Consider the following 24086-nt stretch of genomic DNA (forward strand, 5'->3'; position numbering starts at 1 on the left):
GTTGGCTACGATCTACATACTGTGGGGTCGGGCTCCAAATTCCTCAATAGGACACCCATAGCACAAAAGTTTATAACTAGAATCAACAAATGGGACTTACTCAAACTAAAAGGTTTTTTCTCAGCTAAAGAAACAATAAGAGAGGTAAATAGAGAGCCTACATCCTGGGAACAAATCTTTACTCCTCACACTTCAGATAGAGCCCTAATATCCAGAGTATACAAAGAACTCAAAAAATTAGACAATAAGATAACAAACAACCCAATCAACAAATGGGCCAAGGACCTGAACAGACACTTCTCAGAGGAGGACATACAATCAATCAACAAGTACATGAAAAAATGCTCACCATCTCTAGCAGTCAGAGAAATGCAAATCAAAACCACCCTAAGATACCATCTCACTCCAGTAAGATTGGCAGCCATTCTGAAGTCAAACAACAACAAGTGCTGGCGAGGATGTGGGGAAAAGGGTACACTTGTACATTGCTGGTGGGACTGCAGATTGGTGCAGCCAATTTGGAAAGCAGTATGGAGATTTCTTGGAAAGCTGGGAATGGAGCCACCATTTGACCCAGCTATTCCCCTTCTTGGTCTATTCCCTAAAGACCTAAAAAGAGCATGCTACAGGGACACTGCTACTTCGATGTTCATAGCAGCTCAATTCACAATAGCTAGACTGTGGAACCAACCCAGATGCCCTTCAATAGATGAATGGATGAAAAAAATGTGGCATTTATACACAATGGAGTATTACTCTGCATTAAAAAATGACAAAATCATAGAATTTGCAGGGAAATGGATGGCACTAGAGCAGATTATGCTAAGTGAAGCTAGCCAATCCCTAAAAAACAAATGCCAAATGTCTTCTTTGATATAAGGAGAGTAACTAAGAACAGAGTAGGGACGAAGAGCATGAGAAGAAGATTAACATTAAACAGGGATGAGAGGTGGGAGGGAAAGGGAGAGAAAAGGGAAATTGCATGGAAATGGAAGGAGACCCTCAGGGTTATACAAAAGAACATACAAGAGGAAATGAGGGGAAAGGGAAAAATAATACAAGGGGGAGAAATGAAGGTCAGTAGAGGGGGTAGAGAGAGAAGAGGGGTGGGGAGGGGAGGGGAGGGGGGATAGTAGAGGATAGGAAAGGTAGCAGAACATGACAGTCACTAGTATGGCAATATGTAAATCAATGGATGTGTAATTGATGTGATTCTGCAATCTGTATATGGGCTAAAAATGGGAGTTCATAACCCACTTGAAGCAAAGTGTGAAAGATGATATATCAAGAACTATGTAATGTTTTGAACAACCAACAATAAAAAAAAAAGAAAAAAAAAATAAACAAGACCCAATATATAAGCATTATTCTTCTTAAGTGAATTTGGAAGTCACTTTTCTAATTATAGGAACATCCTTCAAGTAAAATAATAATTCCTCAAATGCATTTAATGTATGAATTTTGCTGTAGAAGTTCAGTTTATAAATAATTCTTCAGGGGCATACCCACTGCATAAAACAAAGGATAACCCAAGACATAAATGAGTGTTTTAGAAATGACAGTGTTCTTATTATAAAAAGTTTTCTAATCAAAGCTTTTTGACAGAAACAATCAATGGAGGGCATTTCCTATCACAAAAGCATTTCACGGTAAGATAATCACAATTAATCTGTAGGGTCCTGGAGTCTCAGTGTTGTCACATGTTGGATTTGATTTTCAACCCAAATTGAAAATCATACAATCTTCCTTCCTGTCAAGGCAGCATCTGGGGTTTAAATTGTCTGTTAGTGAGACTTAAGAATATGGTATCAGAGGACCTGTCAGATTCAAAAACAAACCCAGGACTATTCTGGCAAATGAGAAATGTTTTTATGACATGCACGAGTTAGGAAAATTGTCAAAAGGCAGGCTTGCAAGGCATTTGGCAGGCCTCTCACAAGTTATACACATTGCTGGGAAGAATGACCCCTCCCCCCAGGTCAGAATTGCAAATCAGAAGCCAAGACAAACCCTACACCCACATTTCCCTTTCATTTGCTAGTGAGAAATGATCCCTCACTCAAGAACAAAAAAAGTACCCCAATGCACCGGACAATCAAATGACTCAGACCAATGAGCTTATTGATTTATTTATTGCATGGAGACGGTGGGTGCAGAATGTAAAACCTAATGTTCCAAGTCTCTAAAACACTAATGTTCTAAGTGGATGTTCTGAGCTGGGGATGAAAGGAGGGTGGGGTGGGGAGCAAGGAAAGGCAGTCTAATTAAAACTCCAGGCAAACATCCCTATAATAATCAATCATTCTTCCTCCCCTGCCCCCAGTTAGACACAGCTGCCTCTGCTCAACCTTGACTCCTGCAGCGGACCCAAGCAGCCCTGTGGAGCACCAACAGGGAATGAAGAACATTCACAAAGCACAGGTGGGAGGCAGGACAAGAGCAGAGGTGCACAGGACAGGCAGGGGTGATCTCTGCAGGGGCACAGTGCAGGAGACCAGCAAACCCAGACTGGCAATTTGGTTTGGAGAAGGCAAAGAGGCAGGTGGGCGTGGGTTTGGAGGGTGTTTCCAGGGCACATTTAAGAGGTTCTGGAACGGGTCACTGAAAGCATCCAACAGCCTTCCAGCATGTTCAGGAGTTTCAGGGAAGAAATTCTGAGCTAAACCTTACATCCGAGTTTGGAGCTCTCTAGAGAAGGCCCTGTTTATTCAAAGACAGACTCGGTGAGCTAGACAGGCAGGGGGATCCAAGCAAAAGTGATGTTTCTGACCTTTTCTCTTTACTGTTCCCCATTATGTGCTCCTTAAAGAAGTGCTTTATGGTGAAATCTTGAACTAAACAAAATAAACTCCAAAGTAAAAATCACTCTCTGCTACTCTAATCACTAATCATTTCTAGGCTCAAAACAATTAGAAAAAACTCAGTCATTCCTGTAACAATTGCTAGGCACTGTTCCGGGAGCTGAGGTGTCACAGTAGAACAATAGCTACAGAAAGGGCTGGAGACTCAGGGGACTAGAGCCTGTTGGGGACTATGAGATAGGAAATCATGGGAGGGGGCATCCAACTCAGGCTCAAGGGTAAGGGAGTCTTCAAAGATGTGACACCTGAGAATTGAAGGATTAGTTTAAATTAACCAGCAGAGCTCTGCAGCATGGAGATGATTCTGAGCAGAAGTAACAACACATGCAAATGTTCTGAGGCACAAGAATCTGACTCCAGTGGAAGTGAAAACCACTCAGAAACCCCTGGATTACTCATATTTTGGATTATCGTTTCCCTTGCTCACCTTTAGCGATCAATGTTACCTGTATATTTTGTAATCCTTTGAGAGAACACCCTGGTCCCCTCATGTGGCAGGCAAGCTCACCTATGTAACTTCCATCCTCTCTACACTGAGAGTGGCCAACACTGAATTCTTGAGTAGCTGTCTAAAGCTCTGGCTCTGACTTTGTTGGGGGCAGACATGGGGTGGGGGCTTCTAGGGAGATACTGCGAGAGTTGCCAATAACACAGGGTACACTGAGGGCTGCTCTTCTCTGCCTACCCCACTTCTTTTATACCTTGACTCCAGGACATCAGGAAGTCCTTTGCCCTCAATTCATTTCAAGACAAGAGAGGCCTTTTGTTCACTTTCCCAGGATGGCAAAATGCAACTGCAGAAATCCTGGCAAAGTAAAGGGAGGCTCCGAGGAAGAGGCAATCTATCTCCTGGCCCTAGGAAGAACTCTGCTGGTGAACATAGAAAGGAGACTGGATTAATCTTGGCAGACCAGTCCTGGCAGAATGTGCCCATGCACTGGACCAGATAGTTCAGGAAGACAGTGACGAGGATGTCACCTCCATTCACCATACATGCCAGATAGTTGAATTTGGGTCCTATCTTCATGTCTAAGACACAAATGTTCCCAAATCTGCTCCTTCCTGGAACTGATCTCTTAGGTTTTCCAAGAACTTGACCAACCATTCTCTCAACATGAGTTTTCCGGGCAGACAGGCTGGCTGCGAGCCCAGCTCCACCTTGCTGGGGGCTTTTGCTGGCCCCTCTCCACCCTCCAGTCACACTAGGGCTCTTAGGGTCCCTCCAAGGCTGGCTTTTCTCTTTCCTCAGGGCCTTCCCACCACACCTTCCAGAACTCATCCTGCTCCTCGGCCTGGATAACTCCTGCTTATTCTTTGACTACATCCAAATTTCCTCCCCGATCCCTTGGCTGGAGACGCTTCCCACCACGTGGGCCCTTTTCACGGTTTCCCTTTGGAAACATCTATGATACCTGTAAATGTGCGTCCCCAGCTCTGTCTCTGGCACATGGCAGCCACTCAGTGGTTGGGGAGTCCAGAAACAATGGGCGACTTACGAAACATCTCCCAGCCTTGATTCACTCAGCTATAAAACATGGGTAAAAATGCCTACTTTAGAGCTCTTGTAAGGTTTACATGAACAAAGGTAAAGCACTTAGTACTGTTCTTGGAACTTAGTGGGTGCCTCAAAAACAGCAGCCGCCACAAAAGAACCATCCTCTTCACATCCCAGAGGATTACCAGTCCCATTTTAAAGGGAGGAAAGTGAGTTCCAGAGAGGTTCAGTGACTGCCTGTGACCCCATAAGCTTTCTCCAGACTGTGGTGTGGCCTCCATACCAGGAGAGGCTACACAGTGCTCCCAGCGGGCTGCCCCCTGCATCCCCTTCCTCATGCAGCCCTCCCCCCTAAATCAGTTGTCTGTGAGACCGGCCTTGGACAGGCAGCACACTAGGTGATAGAAGAATAAAACGAGCAGCAGAGCTTTGACTCTAAGGAACTATGGGCTAGAGTTTCAGTTGTTCCTCCAAATGAGGCCTCTCCTCTTATGGTCATGGAGCCAGAAAAGAATGCAGACTACATCCCAGTTAGGTGTGGCCCTTTGTCCAAGTTCTGGTTAAGGGAGGAGAAGGGATGTGTGTGATTCGTGAAAATACACTTAAAGGGGGAGGATCACGAACTGCTCTTCTGTTTCCCGCTTTCCTGCCAGCAGGAAGAAGGATGTGGGCTATCCTGGACCAGAAGGCCCAGGGCAAAGATCATTTGAAAGTGAAGCAATACTGGGAGGAGCCTGGGTGCCTGACACAGGAAGTTGCCACGCCCACTCCCTTATACCTGGACGGCTACATGGAAGAATAAACTTCAGTTGTGTGTAAGCATCTACCATTTGGGGCTTTAGTTAGAACAGCTGAACCCAGGTCCTAGCTGATGTGACAGTCCGTGGTCGGGCAGGGCACCATAATATGTTAGGCTCCACGGCAAGGTGCTTGCACAAGGTGAGAAGGTGTGGGCTTCCAGATGTCTGGGAGACCAGGTGGTAAAGTGTTGACAGAGTCTCAGGAAGAACATTCAAAGCAAGAGCTATCATGACTTTGCCTGGGTGCCTTGGCAGATCTATCTGCTTCCCTGCCCAACCCTGACTGACCAGAGAGCCTGGATTGCTAAGGATTCACTGTGCCAGGCTCCAAGCACCCAGTCTGCCTCACCCAAAGGTGTTGAAGTCCAGCCTTTCAAGTTTTTTGAGGAACACTTAATAACTCTCCCATGCATATTTGGGGCTATTTCCCCAACTGGTAGGTAAGCAAAGTTCTGACATCTTGTAAATGTTGCTTTCTCTTATCTGCAGTCAAGCTACAAAGCCCTTCTTCTTATCCTCAATGCAAAAACCAAATGCTGTTGGCAGTCTCTGACCTCTGTTTCATCTGCTACCATTTACAGATGTGAGAACACACATCAAAGACAGACAGACACAGTGGAAGTCTTGTCAACTCGCCTTCCTGTCTGAGTTGTGAAAACACGCTAATAGGGATAAAGCTTCAGCTCTAAGCTCCGGGGCTTATCTGATTGTGTTGGGGCATTGTGTGCTTAGCCCACATGTTTTATTGGTTTTTTTATGCCAATGAAGAAAGCATGGACTGGAAATGCAGCGGTGGCCTTGGCTCCAGGAACAGGCCTGCCTTTCTTCCTACTTCTCAGAGGGTTTATCTACTTCTAGAAAAGTTGATTTTCATTTTAGGTTTATGTAGGAGAGCTCAGAGATATTAAAAACAGTTTTTCTCTTTTGAGGTTAGTACAGAAGAAAGCAGTAGTTACGTCTGTCTTCAAACCACCTCCATACCAGAGTTGGGTCTCTGGAGTGTGTCACATGTATATCTGGTCAGTGACACTATCATTAGAACCTTGAAGTCATAGGCCGGGTCTTAAGGGAACTGCTTCTGACTTTGTCTCTCCCAGGCAGCTATCAGACTCAAGCTCCCATAGGTGGGTTGTGTCTCACCATCTCTCTGCACACACTCCAACACAGCTCAACCACCTGGCCATGCCTACTACGGACCAGGCAATGCCCCCAAAATTCAGGAGGACAAAAATGGAACATACGAGGTTGTCTATATTCAAGAGGTTTATAATATAAGAAGGCCAAACTCATGTATATGCGTAACACTAAAGATAAAATAAAACAATAAAATAATGTAATACTCAGATGTCGGGGAGGTTGGGCTAGGCAGAACTAAGGAAATTTCTTGAAGATGAGGAGGCAGCTGACCATACAGGGTAAGGCAAGAGGATTTAGATACTCATGAAAGTTGCAGATGATATTTTCCAAACAGCAGGGAAAAAAACTGAATAGTTGGGAACTAAGAGCCAGCTTCTGCTATGTTCATGTTCCTTTATCAGCTCGACTCCTGTGTAGTCTTATTTACACTGATTGCATACTCTTTCTGTTGCCAGTGGTTGATTTGAATTATTTTCCCCACTCCCACTATTTCCTCCCATGGGAGGGCAGCTCTAGCTGCATCTTGCCCTTAACTGTCCTCTTCCGTTCATCTGACAAGCTTGGAAGGAAAATATTCTCCTGTGTGTGGGTCAGGCCCTTGTTCTCCCCTCAGGGACCCACTGCCTGCAGGAAGCATGCTCTCTGTGCCTCCAATGCCTAATATTTATGGGAAAGATCCACTTCAGGGTAGGTCAGCACCACAAGGTGGGCGTCGCTACTGGGAATCCTTCTTAGATATAGACAGAATGCATCATCTCTAATATTAGATCTGGAAAAGAGGATGGGCCCATACCTGTGTAACTTATTTTTCCTATCTTGGTTCAGAACTCTGGGGAGATGGATACAAATTACTAAGCAAACCTGAGGCTAGCACCTGCCCTCTTCATTTCTCCAGTCACCCCACTCTTGCTCCTGACCTTCATAGTCTACTAACTCTGCTCTCCCCATGGTCTACGTAAGTCCTCTGATCACCCTAAAAGGCAATTTTTAGTCCTCAATGTAGTGAAGAGCTGTGGTTCTAGTATGCATGTATGTGATTTAGCAGTTTCTAAAACTTTGAATCGAATGTCTTAGGAGACCATAAAACATAGCTGTGTCTTGCAATCCGTGATACCTTCTATTTCGTTAAATATAGTTCTGTGACATTTGCAAATGCCCACAGCCTCCTGCCATCACACCTTGGCTGCTTTGCTTTCCTTCTTGGCTCCTGCTTTCCTGTTCTCTGCCCCTCTTCAGTCAATCCCTCTCAGACTCCAACTGGTATTCCTCGGGCTCTGTTCTGGACCTTATTCCTTCTTACCCTCCACTCTGTCCTTGGGCGTTTCCATCCTCTCCCCTGTATCCAGTTGCAAACTGGACTTTGTTTATCCCCACATTTATACTTCAAGCCTTGATCTCTCTTCTAAGTCCAGAATTTTCCCACATTGACTCAGTGAAAACCCCCAGATCTGATGCTGGAATTGGTCTCTTTCTGGGAAATCCTGCCTGCCCTCCAGAGTTGCCCACCCCAGTGAATTCTTTGAGTCATCCCAAGTTCCATCTTGCCTAGATCCAAAGACAATATGTGACTAAGTTCAGTTATTTGACCTAAGAAACATCTCTCAAGTCTCTCCAATTTTCCGCTGTTGTGAAGTCAGGTCAGACCACTCTCATCTCTCAGCATCCTCCTTGCTGGCCTCCCTGCCTCTCATCTTGGCTCTGACCCACTTTCCAAACGACCAGGATGATTTTTCTAAACACAAATGCAATTCTGTCTTTTTCTCCTTTGAAATTTTCACTGGCTCTCTGCTGCCATCCATCCAAATCCTGAACAAAGTTCAAGGCCTTGTCCACCCTCTTCAGAATGCTGGGCCTCGAGTATGTTCACTACTTTTCATTCCCAGAAGTGTCTCCTAAACCTTCATAGATGCTGTCCCCTCTCCCTGGAGCACTCATTCTGTAATCTCCTCTCCCAACCCCCTATAGTCACTGCTGCACCTGGGGGAACTCAACTCAGACATCCCCTGTCTTCCCATGGCTGGGCCAGAGAAGGCCCGACTATAAATCCCAATAGCACCCTACTTCCACTCCTACTATAACCCTTGGCACCATAAAGTGCACATTCATTTCTTTGATAAGAAGGTTCACTCCATGAGAGATGGGTCTGTGTAGTTCACTCTTGTATCCCCAACTCCTGAACACCACACCTGGCATGATTATGGAGCTGTCAGTGAACAGATAGGACCGAGTGACACAGAGTAAGGAGGGCTAGGATACAAAAGACCCAGAATGCATGAAGTTGCATGACTTTGAGGAGAAGACTGGTCCCCAGTCTAAGTGTAAGAACCCAGGTAACCTCAGGTACCTACATAGTCAGCCTGACCCAAAAGAAAAGAATTTGCTGACTTGCTCAGGAATGCTCCCTTAATTCACTGTAATTTGCTTTAATGCCAAGATGTGGTTTACAGATAAATTTAAGAATAAATAAAATGCATGTTAGAAATTACCCTATGATAATAATTGCTCTTCTAAAGTGTTAAGACTTCATCTAAAAATGGGTCACCAGCCTTCCTGTGGGGACCTTACTGAGCAAGAGCCAAAGGCTGGCATCTCTAGCTTAATGGGGGCTCACAGCTAAATGGTGAAGCTAAAACAGTGATTTGGAAAAAGCATGACAGTTCTCCTTCTATTCTTCACGACTGCAATTAGATAAAATTAAATTAGCCCAACGTCTCTCCACCAAGCAGATTATAAATTTTCCACTGGAAGCAGGTGAAAGTTTTCTAAGATCCCTGCAGATGAGAGCTGAAAATTGTCTTTATCTTCCCCCTTCTGGTTATTTATAAAAGAATATGACAGGCATTGCATAAAAATAATTGAAATATATTAGAAAATAAAAATTATTGAGTCTACCATTCAGAAAGCGTTAATATTTTGATAAATCTTTTCTTCCAAGCATATATGCATTTTATGTAGTTGGGGTTATTATATAGTCATATATTCTGACTTTTCCCCATTTAAGATTATATTTGAAACATTTTTCATGTCAATAAAACTTCTTATCATTATAATAAATGCCTTATAATTTATTATTCCACCAGTTTCTCCGTCTGGACACTAAATGTTTAAGAATTTCCTTTAGAAAGGAATGACAGATATAACTTCCAGGGCCTTCAGGGACTGTACACCAGTTTTTTAAATTGCTCAAGCAAAAGCAGAATTAAGAAAGAGAACCTAGTCTCCGCCCCAATCTTAATCAGATAATGTGTGCATTACCTAATAGAAGTATTTTTGTGTTTTTGAAGTTCTAGATTTTTCATGCTATCACTCCTCGCTAAGAGTGTAGATTTAATGTAATTGCTTTGGTTGATGGAACAGATTTATGAATATTAATGCTTGGTTGGAGTGTGCAGAGAGACATGCCAGCGTAGCCTTCTTTCCCTGTGCCAAGTGCAAGCTCATGTGCTGAGTGGCAGTAACATCCATCCAGAAACTTCACCAGGTCCTAGGTGGAATGTAGAGCAAGGGAGTGCAGTGAGAGTAGGCAGTGGGGATCCCTCTTCTCCCCTACCCCAAAACTCACAAGAATCTTGGGAAGCATCTCCAGGAAGGATTTAGCTTCCCTATCTCTAAAGTCATGAGGGTTTACACAAAGCTCTTGTGGTTGTTTAAAATCTTTGTTAGTTAAGCCATTCTATCTTTACTGTCTGGCCATCACCCTTTCCAAGAACATTGAAGGGAGGGGTTAGATTGTACATGGAAAATTAATGCCGATTATTTTCTGTCTAGATCAGTAAATAACAAAAGATATCTATTCAAAAAATGAAATACTATTCTTTTTATAGTACTGGGGATTGAATCCAGGGCTTTGCACGTGGTAGGCAAGCGCTCTATCACTAAGCTATACCCCAGCCCTAAATATCATTCTTTTAAATTATGTCTTTTAACCAAAAGCATCTTAGAAACTTGAAATAATGCTGACTTTCTCAAAGTCTATTTGAAGAGTTAAATTTTCTCATTTTGAAACTAGCATATGCTCTTTTAAATAGACTTGAAGAACAGAAAAATATTTAAAAAAAAGAAAATTAAAATTTCCTACAGCCTCACAAAGAAGATATCCAGTAAAACATGGTGGTAAAGATGTTGATGGGCTTTCATCCATGAAAGTTTTCCCCCCAACATAAGTGAGACCGTATTGCCTTTTAAAATTGTATTTTACTTACTTCGTTGATCAGAAGAATTTCTAATTACTGCGTAAAATTCCTTGTGAGCATTTGATTGGCTGCATGCCCATTAAAAATCCTCTGAAAAAAACTGATTATTTAGGGAAAAAAATGATATGTCCATCTTTAGTCCCTGCCCCCCCCCCCCATTTCTATTTCCTATTCCTTCCATGGATTTCTCAATCTGTCATGAGCTCTGACTTCTTTTCCTGGTTCAGAGCCATCTTTCTGAGTGATGCTGGACCCTCCACTTGGATGTCCTACTGGCCTTTAGATGCAACAAGCCAAACAATCTTATCATTGACTCTCACACAGCCTCTTCCTGCCGACTTAACCTTCTATGCCAATACCTCCCTTTCCTCCAGTAAATACTTACCCAGACATCAGAATCACCTCTCCTCCACTTGCTCCCCACATCGTAGTATTTAAAACCCTAAAGACTTCTCCCTGGTGATTTTTTTTATCCATCTGTCCCTCCCAACAAATATTAGCAGATTTAGCAAAAATAGGATGTCCAGTTAAAATTGAATTTCAGTGAGTGAATAATTTCCCTCAAAAACATATCTTGTTTGTGTTTGGGAAAAACTTATGCTAATAAGGACTTCCCATTTATATGAATTCAAATTCCCCTGGCCATTCTGCACTTAACTTGGGAGCCCCTCCAAACCCCACTTTCCTTGTCTACATACATGCTTTGTTCCTATCATAAGCCAAAGGCCCAGATGCCTCCCCCCATCTCCCTCTCTCTTTACAAATCATAGTGCTAACTGTGGCATACCTCTCTCACTACCTTTGGTGGTCTCCATGGCCTGCTCCTCATGCTGACATTCAGAGCCATCCACAGATGAGCCCTGACATGCCTGCTGTTCCCATAATTTACTGCTTCCCTGCATGATCCTTGGCTCCAGCTTAAGTGCTGATCTTGTGATTAGGTAACCCACCCCACATTTTCCTTCCCCTGATCTGTTATGTACCCTCCTTGCCATTTAGAATACCCTCATCACCTGGTATATAGATCATGAGGAAGTTTATCCTACCATTTGATAGGTCTAGGAAAGTTGAAAATTGGCAGCTTCATGCTGTTTAAGCTAAAGTAATAAAAGGTCCCCTGCCTGGAGCATCTTGCTTTCCCCATTCATCATCCCACTCCGTCCCACAACAAACATCAAGTACTGACTGCCTAAAGCAATGCTTCTCAAAGTGTGGTCCTCAAGCCACAGGTGTGGAATCACATTTAAGGCTTCTTGGCACTGGAGTCTCCGAGGGTATAGCACTACAAAATGAGAATCTACAGGGAACAGCTGGGACTCAGTATTGTGAACATGCTTCCCAGATGAGTCCTGTACTCACTGAAGCTGAGAATCCCTGGCTCCATTGAAAAGTGGCTCAGTCTAGTCCGCCAACTCTGGTCCCTGATCATGTCCTGCACATTCCCATCCTGATACCTCTAGAAGCTTTGCTGCTCTGACCACATCAAGACTCAGCCCATCAAACTCCTTATGGGCAACCCACACCCTGCTCAACTCTACCTCCTCCATGAACATTTCCCTGATCACCAGGAAGTATACAGATAGAGGTACTGCTGAGATCCATAGCCAAAAAATGCCATGTCATTTCTACTTGGCTATGGCTCTCAGCAAGGTACTGTGCTGCTTATGGTCACTAACCATGCATTGGTCTCGCTCAATTTGACAGAATATTCCCCCAAGACTAAGATGTCTTTCTGTATTCCCAAAGAAACTAATACTATGATATGTTAATTTCATATGTTAAAACTTCCTAATTTCCAGATAAATAGATGCTGCATTAATATCCAAACAAAGTCAACAGCCCAAAGAAGCTAACTGTCAAGCAAAGATGAGTGCCCTCCAATGTAGTAACTCTGAGAAGGACATACTCCTGTATGTTTAGGAAGGATGTACTTGTAAATTCTAACCATGACAGGATTGCAGATAGGACTTGTGTCACATAAGTCAGTCTTGCCCATTAACCTTCCCCCCATGGCCATTCCTGCCCCACTCCAAGGCTGTGATTAGGCTTTGGCTCATCTAGAAATTTACCTGTCTCTAGGTGATAGTTATACCTGGATCTATTTCAAAAAGACACTGCAAATTCCTCCTTCCCTCCCCTTTCACCCCATCCCTCCTCCTCCTCCCCTTTTGACTCTCCAATCCTCTTCTAAATCCTGCAGGTTCTCCTTCTCCCAATACCTCTGGACTCTGACTCTCCTACTCATCTCCCTTCTACCACCCACTCTGGGCCTCACCCTTTCTTCTGAGCCTCCCAGCTCTTCTCCATGCCTCTGCATTTGTGGAACCCAAATCCTCATGTCACTCACCTGCTTAACGTTCTCTCTGTGTCCCTCATCCTCACAAGGTCAAGTTCAAACTTGTTATGGTTATGTGCTAAAGGCTTAGTTACCAGCCTGTGGCACTATTAGGAGGTGGTGCCACCTTTAGATAATGGGGTTTAGTCACTGAGGAGGTCACTGAGGTGCAAATTTGAAAGATATATTTTATCCCTGGTCCCTAATCTCTTTCTGGTTCCTAGCTGTCATGAGGTAAGCAGTTTTGCTCCTCCATGCATATGCAACATGATGTTCTACCTCACCATAAGGCCACAGGCATTGGACCAATCAACCATTGACTAAAACCCGAACCCATGAGCCAAAATAAATCTTTCCTCCTTTGAGTTGTTTTTCTCAGGTATTTTGTCACAGCAACAGAAAGCTAAAACAAGACTCTTACTTTGACCCATGGAGCCAATCACAGTCCAGCCTCTGTCTCTCAATTCCACTTCATTCAGTAAACAGTCCCTGGTACCTTCTATGTGCTGGACCCTGTGATAAATGCCAGAGATATGAAATCAAAGGGACCTGGACTCACAGAACAGAGATATGAATAATGCAAACAGATGCAGTATGATGGGCTCAGTAGAAACACAGGAGGACTTGAGACTCTTAACCAAACTAGTGGTTCACTTTTTCAAGGCTATGACTAAATCTCAAGTCTAAGTTCAGGCCTCTTTCTACTACTTGATGCAGCCTGGCCAAAAGACTTCTGAGGTTCCCAAAGAATGAAAGCAAAATGAAAAAATAAGATACAGGATGACTCATGAACAAAATGCAAATTAAGCACTAAAATGAAAAACCCATTAGTTACAATGAAGTGAGATTCTACAAATATGGCACTTATAGGATGGAAACACAGTGAGATAAGCACAACCCTGAGGCTGATCTCTGACTCATCTATGCTGGTCCAAGAACCGAACACCAAGACAAGAATCTACATGTAGAAGCCAACAGCACTTTTGGGTAGGGACAAAATGATACTTAGGTCTTTTTATTCTAACATCTTTAAAGATTCAAAAGAAATCTACCTCTCAAGAATCTAATAAATAGAATGGGCATATTAAAGTGTGGATTTATTTCAAGGAGTCAAGAAACTAAGTTTGAGAAACTGCTAAGTAATTTCTAAGAAAATTCCAAAAGGAGATTGGGGGAGGGTGTCATATCAAATATAAGGCAGAGAGAAGAACAGAGGGAAAGAGATTTCTAGAACTTTCTGTTGTCAGAGGGCAGCATGGCTTTCAATGCAAACAGCATGTTGTCTAGGTTCATGGGACTATGTTTTTAAATTGTGGATTTTGATCATTTCAAGAAAGCAATTTAGTAGGTCATGATGTTCATTTAAAAAAAAATAATAGAGCTGGGTGAAATGGCATATGCCTGTAATACCAGCAGCTTGGGAGGATAATGAAGGAGAATTTCCAGTTCGAGGCCAGCCTCAACAACTTAATGAGGTCCTAAGCAACTTATTTGACAGCCTGTCTCAAAAAATAAAGGGCTGCCTGTGCGGCTTAGTGGTTCAATGCCCCTGGGTTCAATCCCCAGTGCCAAAAATAAATAAATAAATAAAATAAAAAAAGAAAGAATAGCAGCTAATAAAAAACACCATGTTGCATTTCATACAGTGAAAGAAACACTAAATTTTATGTAGCACTGTGTGTATACATGTATTAGTTTGCAACATCATGCACATTTCATGTGGTGGGTTGCAATCATGAAAAGTCTAGAAGACTTTCATTAGCAAAGGTTCTATTTTTAACACATACTAAATACACTCAGTTATGAGTACTGACCTTTTCTTCATTCTTGGAGTCGGTGCTAAAATTAATCAGAGAATGGGGGTGGAATATTGGAACTGGAAAGAGGAAGCAAATTAGCAGAATGTAAATGAGTCAACTGATAACAAGAGACCAGAGAGCAAAAGAATGAGACAGATGAGCTCTGGATATTTTTCTAAAGTCTCTGGCTTGTGATAAAGATTCCCTGGATATTATCCTTCCTCACTGGAGCATGGGTATATCGCAGCTGCTCAACGAGCGGTTTGTTCAATGAGCCCCTAGAAGCACTTGCATTTTCTCTGTGGTAATACTTGTCACAGAGTGATTGCTGTCCTTTAAATGTCAGTCCCCTCCATTAGAGCAGTTCTTAGAAGGCTGGGGCAATATTTGGGCCACTGCTGTCACCCTCACCCCCACATGAAAGTACCTGATGTAAAGCAGGTGTTCAATTAGGTTTTGTTAGATTGAACTGAAGGGCATCAAAGGACCATAAATATCTAGTTCCAACACCCATTTGATGTTTGAACCCCTTTGCAAGAACAAACCGATTTTGGCTCATTGAGCAAAAGTTATTCTGTTGGGGGTGGTAGGCACACGCCTGTAATCCCAGTGGCTCAGGAGGCTGAGGCAGGAAGATTGCAAGTTCAAAGCCAGCCTCAGCAACTTAAGAGAAGCCCTAAGCAACTCAGCGAGACCCAGTCTCAAAAAATAAAAAGGGCTGTGGATGTGGCTCAGTGGTAAAAGCACTCCTGGGTTCAATCCCCAATATAGAAAAAAAGTTCTACTGAGAGCAAAACAACATCAAAATTCTAAGTTTCTAGGGAGCAAATAGCTTGGGCTCTCTTATGCTTCTTGACTCCGAGGAAAGGCTAATTCAAGGACTTGTCATGTCCTTTTACAGAATAAGGACCTCTTAACAGATTATTCAGGATATGAAGTCTTGGACCTAATTTTAGGACCTAAAACCTGGCTGCCAGGGAACATAGGAGGTGCCTTTTCTAGTCTGGACAGCTTGAGGGCAGCAAACACTGTGAATCCAAAGCCGAAGAGCTCTTAGAGTTCCCAACCACATTGCCACCTCGAGCAGGCAGATGCCCAAGAGGGTCTGGATTTGGAGAAGCAGTCAATGGACCAGGTCAGTCAGACTGAGGGGAAGCGAGGAGGGGTAGGAAGTGCCATTTGCTTCCTCACCTCTGTTCAGTTCCTTACCTCCATGCCAGAGTCTAGGTGTCCAAACCAATTCCTAACAGAGCAGGTGTTTAGGATGGGTTGTTAAGGATGGCCAGAGTATGAGTGTATTAGGTAGATGGTACTGGTCTCAGGCTGGATTCCTTAGAATGGCACATGGTGAGTTAGCAGTGGAGAAATGAAAGATGCCCTGCACCAAGCGTTAACCCAAATTCAAATTCAAAGGATTGCTCCTAGTCACTACTCTTTCTCAGCCAGGTAAACATCCTGACGGCTATTAACAATACAAAAATTAAAAAAGTTCTATCAAGGGTATGGATGGGTATTAAAGGTGGAGATAAAAGCCCTTTCCCTTCATATATACCAAAGCAAAGTCTTCAACCTTCCCGAGTCCTGTTCCTTATGCTCTATCAAACCTCACTTTTCTGTGACAAGGCAAGGAGCAGAGTATCTGGTCCGCAGGTCAATGGATATCACAGAACCAGGAACACTTAGCAAACAGGCTCAGTCTCCAGGCCCCTCCCAGAAGCTACTCCAGTCTCCCTCTGACCATCTGCCAGCATATGCTGAAGGAATATAAATCATCCTGGGTTTACCCTGAATCAAATGGAATCAAGAGGGCAAGTTGGCTTGGGTCCCAGGGAGAGAGAGAGAAGCTGCAGATTGTATACTCCAGCTCCAAGCAGGAACAAAGTTTGGGAATTTTTTTTTTTTTTTTTTTTGCACTAGGGATTGAGTCCAATAGTGCTTAACCACTGAGCTGTGTCCCCAGTCCTTTTTATAGACATGTCTCACTAAGTTGCTTAGGGCCTCACTAAGTTGCTGAAGCTTGACTTGAACTTGTGATCCTTCTGTCTCAGGCTCCCTAGTTTCTGGGATTACAGGCATGTGCCACCATGTCCAGCTTCAGTTTGGACCTTTTAAACAAATAATTCTATCTGTCTCTATGTAGTTTGTATCTCAATAAAACTCTAAGTTTCTAGGGAGCAAATAGCCTGGGACTTCAGTGTAACTCAATCTCTCCCTGCCTTAGTTTCCAGAGAGATCATATATCAAAGATAAAACACGTGCTTATAATATCTAGCATTGCCTGGCAACATCAAGGGCCAGAACATGATGTTAATTATCATTAGGATTATGCCACAAAATGGGTAAGAGCAGAGCTATGTTATGTAGGGACAAGGTGATGGTTGAGTCAGAGGACTCCATGGGCCCCATCAGCCATGAGGAGATTTCCTTAACCTCTCTGAACTTTAACTGTCTCATCTACAAAATGGGGATAATAAAGCCATTTTATAGGGTTACCGTGAGGATTAAATGAGAATCTGTATGTAAGCTGTTTGGCACAGAGTAGATGCCCACAAATGATGGCTATTATGATGATGGTGATGGCTCGTTTCCCTCAGAGGGACAGAACCCCAAGAAAAACGTGAGTTCCTGATGAGTTCCTCGAAAGCCACCGATGTTCAGTGTCCCCGAATATCAACATGTCCCCCGTGTCCCTGCTCTTTCTTTCATGTTCCCTATCACTGTGTATGGTGTTCCAGCTTCCCTGTTCTCCAAGTGAGAAATCCTCCAGTCCTCTCGACTGCTCTGTCTCCCTCAACAATGAATCCATCTCCAGGCTCTATTGATTCTACTTGTTAAATATCCCAATTCCATCTGCTGCTCTCCATCTGCCTGTTACCATCCTAGTTCAGGCCACCATCAACTTGTCCCTAGATAACATGCCTACACAACCTGGTCTCCATGCTCCAGCCTCCCTCCTTCAACCCAATCTCCAAGCTGCAACTTCTGTCATCTTTCTAAAGAATAAATCTAACTATGCCTTTCATCTTCCCTATCCTCATTGGCTTCCCCAGGTCAAATCCAAGGCCCTTTACGTGGCTTCCAGAGCTGGATGTGATCTGCCAGTGCTCAGCTCTCTCTCCAGCTTCATATCTCATCATAGCCCCTCTGGTTTTGGTCACACTGAGTAACTAGCAGTTCCCATAACGAATCTGTGTCTCTGTCTCTAATAGATGTCTCTGCCATCCCCTCTTCTTAGACTATTCCTTCATTCCTTTTATTCTCTATGCTAACTAGTTCAATTTTTTGGTTTTAACTTAGGTGTCCTTTCTTCCCACTTGGATACTGGATTGGATACCCCTTCCACTCTATTGCAAATACTTGTTCATTTCTCTCCTAGACTGGGAGCCCCGAGGACAAAACCATTCTTGTCATTGAAACACCCAAGTGCCTCAGACAGCACTGGCACAAAACAGACATTTAAATATTTGTTGGAGGCTACACCAATTGGCCCTGCTCTGTGGAGCAACCTCTGGTTGAAGGTGACGATGACACTGAACTGTCCAGCAGCTAAGCCAATCTTGGGTACTAGAACCTGTCCATTCAGCAAGGGAAATGCCTACCTAGGATAGCCACCACCTCATCATCTTGAATCACCTCCAGAGAGCCAGAGACCACAAAGCAGAGGCTGTCAACACTCTCTCCAGCGTGGTAGATGAGGTCCCCTGGGGCACAGTGCACTGTCTGGAACTCCATAGCCAGTGCCCGCAGGCAGCCATCACTGGCCAGTCGGAAGGCTGGGTGCTCCTTGAACACCTTGCGGTTCAGATGGACGCAGATGTCAGCCCTCATGTCCTTGGGGCAGATCTGCAGGACCTGGATGGGCACAGAAAGAAACAGTGTGAGGGTCCCCACTGCAACCTCCAGTTCACTTCCTTCAGCACCCCTGGGGCAGCAGCAACACCCCACAAAGCCTGACTTTACTCTTCTGGCCAAATCCTGCCCTGGCGGTGCTCTCATTCTGTGGGAGAGACAAGCAGAGTCTAAAATAATCTACGCTGACTGCTCAGGACACAGGTTTGAGGGTTGGGAGTGTGTGGGACTCCATCCGGGAAGTCTTCTCTAAGGTGACATTGAAGCCAACACTTGCAGATGTGAGTGAGCCATGTGGAAGACAACATTCCAGCAGGATGGCAAACAGAATGGTTCTGAGGGGGCCTGAGCAGTAGCCATCATGAAGGGAGGGGAAGGGAGGGTGAGGAGAAGAGGCGCAGGGAGAATAGCAAGCTCTAGGGACTTTAGGTCAGGATAAGTCTTTGATTTCATTCTGGCTTTGATGGGAGGAGCACTGGAAAACATTTTAGCAGGGTGGGATGAGATGACATATTTTAAGAGGAATACTGCAGCCACGGAGTGGGTTTAGAGAGCCCTGATTGTAGGGTGGAGATAGTGGAATCAAGGAATTTGTTTAGGTCACTCCCACAAACATCCCAGTATGAGGCTAGGGACCTGGGGAACTTTGTAAGTGGAGCCAAATTCAGGTTACATTCATAAATAAGTAAAAAAAATTAAATTGACATGTAACAAAATGTACACACTTATGGGGTACAGCATGATACTTTGATACATGTATACAATGAGTCTTGATCAAATCAGGGCAATCAACATACTGCAGTATTTATCATTTCTTTGTGTTGAGAACATTCAAAATACACTTAATTCTTTTGAAATATATGGTAAATTTGTTGTTACCAGGTACAAAATTATAGTTGGATAGAAGGAATAACTTCTAGTATTCTATAGCCTAGTGGGTTGATTATAGACTAAAGAATATATTATGAATGTAGAACTGACATGACCTGCTGATGGACTAAATATGGGGTATTATTCAAAGAGATGCATAAAATAACATTTATTGAACACTTACTGTGTACCAGGCATTGTTAAACACTTTAAAAATCATTTGCTTAATACCTATTTTTTGAGCACCTTATGGTATAACAGGCATCATTTTTAGTTCTGAGGATGAGGCAGTGAAAAAGATATAGACAAAAATCCCAACCCTTTTGCAATTTACCATCTAGTAGGAGCAAACAGACAGACAAATAATATCCAGTGGTGAGTGCCAAAGAGAATAACAAAAAAGGAAAGGGAAAGCAGATGAGGGACGCAATTTTACACTTTAAAAGTGTTGTGTGCAATAGCTAATGTGGTCTTCATATAAACCTCATGATATAATGTTATTGTGTCAGTTTACAGATGAAGAAACTGTTGCACAGGGAAATGACATAACTTGCCCAGAGTTGCACAAGCAGGAAATAGGATAGGAGGGATCTCAAACCTGTTGGTCACATCTTAACAAACTCTTATACTAGGCAGCTACACAAAACAGCTGGGCTTGTAATTTTACTTGCAGCATTTTCAAAGAAAAATGGGAACTGTAAGGGGACATATAGGTTTCATCTTCTCAAACAATGAAAACATTTTCAGCTTTTTCTAGAAGGAGAAATATTTCCCTGAACCGAATTTTTGTTAAGAAACCTCTGCATGGCCCCTTACATAGCAAGCATTCAGTAACACAATAGAACACCTTCAAGTGGACTTTTCCAGCGAATTCAGGAGTGGTTCTGAAATGATTGCTCCCACCCTAGTCTGTGAACCCAGCATGGGGCCTGCAATCAAACGTTCAGTGAAAACTTTTCCTTGCAGTGCTGGGAACTTTTCTGCCCCCTGCTTCTCTGCCTTAGCACAGGCCATTTGCTGAGCTCAAATATCACCTTGCTCTTGACAACTTCATTTCCTATCCACCCACCCACCGGGTCTCTGCATGGAAGCTTAGCAGTGAGAAAAGGTCAGAGTCGAAATCCCGACTCCTTCCCCATCAAGTGACTTAACAGCTCTGTACCTCTGTTTTCTTGTAAAACACAGGCTGGTAACATTGACTTGCAAAGGTTAAATAAAATCACATCTACCAGTACACAGCTCAGGGCAGTGTAGCCCCAGCAGGTGACTTAATGAACATCCCCTCCTTCTGGGTACCCGCTTTCTGGGAGTGGGGATGGAGGACTCACTGAGGCACACAGAACTCAGGCTGCCAAACCTTTGGCAGAGTGCTTGCTAAGTGCCTCGCTCCGTAAGGCTTATGAAAAACAAGGCTCCTGCAGAAGTGAAGATTTAATTTGGGTTTCTTCTTTCCAAGCAGATCACCAGAGAGCAGGGAGCAGGTGCATGTCATGTCAAAATGGTGCTCGGTAGTTCGGAACCAAGATTTATTCTGCAGGTGAGTTCACCTTTAAATATTTGGTTTCCTCTGACTTGGGCTTTGCTGGCAGAGGCTGCTAGCAAACAAGGCAAGGCATGGAGGCAATGTTTTATTCATGGGCTCTGATCCCAGAGCCCACAACAGGAGGAGGTGAGAGAATCTGGAGTGGAGGAACTACAGACTGCTGTAGCCTTCAGGCATTTCCATCTTCTCATCTACTAGCTCCACAGAGGGGTGGACGGTCCACAACCCCACTGGCAATCCCCTCCCTACTGCTTATAGGAGGAGATACCCTCCTCTTCCTCGAGAGCCTCAAAGGCCACAGAGATATGTCACCAAAGGCTCATAGCCTCCCCCAGCTGGGCAAGACTGGGTCAAGGTTGAGAGAGAAGATTTAGATTCAGGCAGATCTGGATCCAATCACAGCCTCAGCATTTGCTGGAAGCAATACTTAACTTACTGAGTTTTCATTTTTGAACTTGTATGTGGATTTTTTTTCCCCAGTACTGGGGACTGAAGCCAGGGATGCTCTACCACTGAGTTATATCCCCAGCATTTTTTGCTTTTCTTAAATTCAAGACAGGGTGCAAATTTCCCAGGCTAGCCTTGAAATTGTGATTGTCCCAAGTAGCTGGGGTTACAGATATGCACCCTGCACCTGGCTCCATCATGCATGAGAATTTTGCAAGGATTCCATGAGCTGTTGTATGGAAGGTCCTAGAATAAGCAAATGTTCAGTGCCCTAGTTGTCATTTTTAATGTTATTGTAGCAGCAACCTCATGTCATCAGAGGGAGTCTTTGTAGTTCAGAAATTCATAGCTAAAAGGACCTTAGAGGACATCTAGTTTCCAGGTATTATAGACAAGAAAACTGAGGTTCAGAGAGACAAGCATGTGCTCAAAGTCACCAGCTACTTACCACTAAAACCAGAGTGTTCCAGAACTACCACCCGACCCTGGTCATCCCTGGAAGAGGTGTAGGTTCTCTCCCTAGTAATTGCCTGTCATAAGTCCCTGCCAAGGGGAACAGCCATTCTGGCCACACTGGGCTCTGTAGTAAGTAACCATAGTGAAGTTCATGGCTATTTCCTCTCCCATCTGGGCCAGGAAATGGGACAAATCCCAAAGCCCTCCACAGCAGGGAGGGAGAGGGAAGGTAAATGCTGACTGTGTCATCTCTCACTGGCGAAGGCCCAGCCTAGCCCTGCAGGGAGGGTGGTGGGGAAGGGCTTCTTTCCAGACAACCAGATTTACAAAGGCATTCTGGGGCCTGGGAAAAGGAGCTCCAGGGCAGAGAGATCAAAGTTCCTTTCTGCTCCATCAGCGGTCATGAACCCACAGAGCCTACAGGCATTGTTGAGAGAGAGGCACAGAAATAATAGGGACAACTGGGGCAGGGGGTTGGCAAAGCTGGGGACTCAGTGAGGCTCCAACTCCCAACCTGCCCATCCGGGAAATCAGAACCTCATCATCAGGACTCCTGCTTCTTCCCTCCAGTACATGTTTTACATTTTAAAAGGGTGGCGGAGGGAATCCAAGGAAAAAACTTTGGAGTCAAAGGGAAACTGGGTTCAAATCCTAGTTTTGCTGTTCTTTGCTCCATGACCAGGGGCAGTTAGTAAAAGGATTTGGGCTTTTTGTCCTCATCCCGTCAACAGAGATCGCAGCAACTCCCTCCCATGGCCACTGAAAGCCAAATAAGGCTCTGTTGCAGGGGCAGACAGGCAGGAGAAGTACAAAAATACATTTATTGTCAATGCACGGTCAAGACATGATAGCCGATGCTGTGGCGGTGCTGCTGTAGGCCTCATGGCACAGTCAACAGATCCAAAGTGACATTTCTTTTAAAGTTGAGGGCTGATTTTAGTTCATTTTTCCTTTTACACTGTCACTTCTCAACTAACTATTCCGATGAAGGAAGATAGGAACATGGACAGCTGATCCCAAAGGCTAGTTGAAATCAGACTTGAATATGTCAATAGGTATTTTTGCAATAGTGTTTTTGTTTTCCTAATTCTAACAAAGAAAAGGAATTGGTATTTCCCCAAGAATGTATAGATTGGCAATAAAGGGAGGAAGTGTGGTAGAAAAGACTAAGTAGAGAAAAACTGAGCTGGGATGGAATCTTTGCTTTTAGAAAATGTACAAAGGAGACGATTCATAAATGAATAATAGAATTTTTATCTAGATTGACAGGAAGGAAGATGAGTGGGGCAATATCCTAGAGCACATGATTTAAGGGGAAGGCAATAAACCTCATTTAACAGGAAATAGCTAATTTTAATGCGATTAAAAAAAAGTCAATGTTCATGCAAGTAAATTCCCGTTGAACAAAAATCAAAATTTGGAATAAAGACTATATTAGTAACAGTGTCGTGCTACCTTAGAATGTGAAACAAAAGGAAAAATCAGTAGTACTAACAACCTCCTCTTATCATGACCTGATTCTCATCATTGTCCAAATCTGGGAAATTCTGTTCTGGATAGTTAGACTTCCAGTTTTCCTCTTTTCCAGGAGGCACACATCGCTTTTCCAGTTTCTTAAATAATGACTCTTAATTGCTGGTCTTTGGGCAAGGCTGATCTGGAAGCAACCAAACCTCTGGAGAAAGGACCCCGAGAATCTAGGATCACCCAGATGAAGTCTGAACCCAGCCAGGTTTGAGGGCCTCAGCCTACCTTGAGAAAGCCAACAGACAAGTGATTTCCCGGCACTTCTTACCTTCTCTGTGTCGATGCCTCTAGACATGGACCAGGTAGACACAATATAGTCCATGACTCGCTCACTCAGTCCTTTGGGCACCTGGTAGAGTTTCAGGAAGTCCCGAACACTGTTGAGCATCTCATGGTACCTGTTGGTATTGGCGTACATCTGTTGGAAAATTGTCGTCACATTCCCAAAGATGGTGGCATAGAGAAGTGCTAGAAGCAAGGAGGAGAAAAGGAAAAGAAATAATGCAAGAGTGGTCCTTGAGTTAGGTCCCAGAATGCCCAATGGGTTCAGAGCAGGCCAGTGGCCAGCTGCCTCTCCCTAGAACAGATGGCCAAGGTCCTTCTCAGGAAAACTTCATGCCCAGAACCTTTGGGGAGGTGGACTCAAAGCAAGAGTTTTCTGATGTCAGTCCACTAGGAAAAAAAACATGGGGAGACAGGGCCAGACTGGTTGGGAGCGAGGGCCAGAGCTCAGACACAAGCAGCGGCCATGAATTGGGGAAGGCAGTTGTACTG

At 43.9% G+C, this 24086-nt stretch overlaps 1 protein-coding gene across 3 annotated transcripts in view; it reads right to left on the minus strand.

Moving 5' to 3' along the window:
- Kcnh1 (potassium voltage-gated channel subfamily H member 1) overlaps positions 1 to 24086 on the minus strand; it is a 376450-nt gene that overhangs the window by 101108 nt on the left and 251256 nt on the right. For all 3 annotated transcript variants that reach the window (XM_058581957.1, XM_046452297.2, XM_046452296.2), the window contains 2 exons: positions 23581 to 23780; positions 18220 to 18472 (listed from right to left, as the gene is read on the minus strand). In XM_058581957.1, coding sequence (XP_058437940.1) covers positions 18220 to 18472; positions 23581 to 23780 — 453 coding nt within the window. The remainder of the gene's footprint in view (positions 1 to 18219; positions 18473 to 23580; positions 23781 to 24086) is intronic.

This window comes from Marmota monax, unplaced genomic scaffold (genome assembly GCF_021218885.2).
Source record: "Marmota monax isolate L192 unplaced genomic scaffold, Marmota_monax_Labrador192_F-V1.1 WCK01_AAM20220418_F8-fsc00105, whole genome shotgun sequence".
Lineage (NCBI taxonomy): Eukaryota > Metazoa > Chordata > Mammalia > Rodentia > Sciuridae > Marmota > Marmota monax.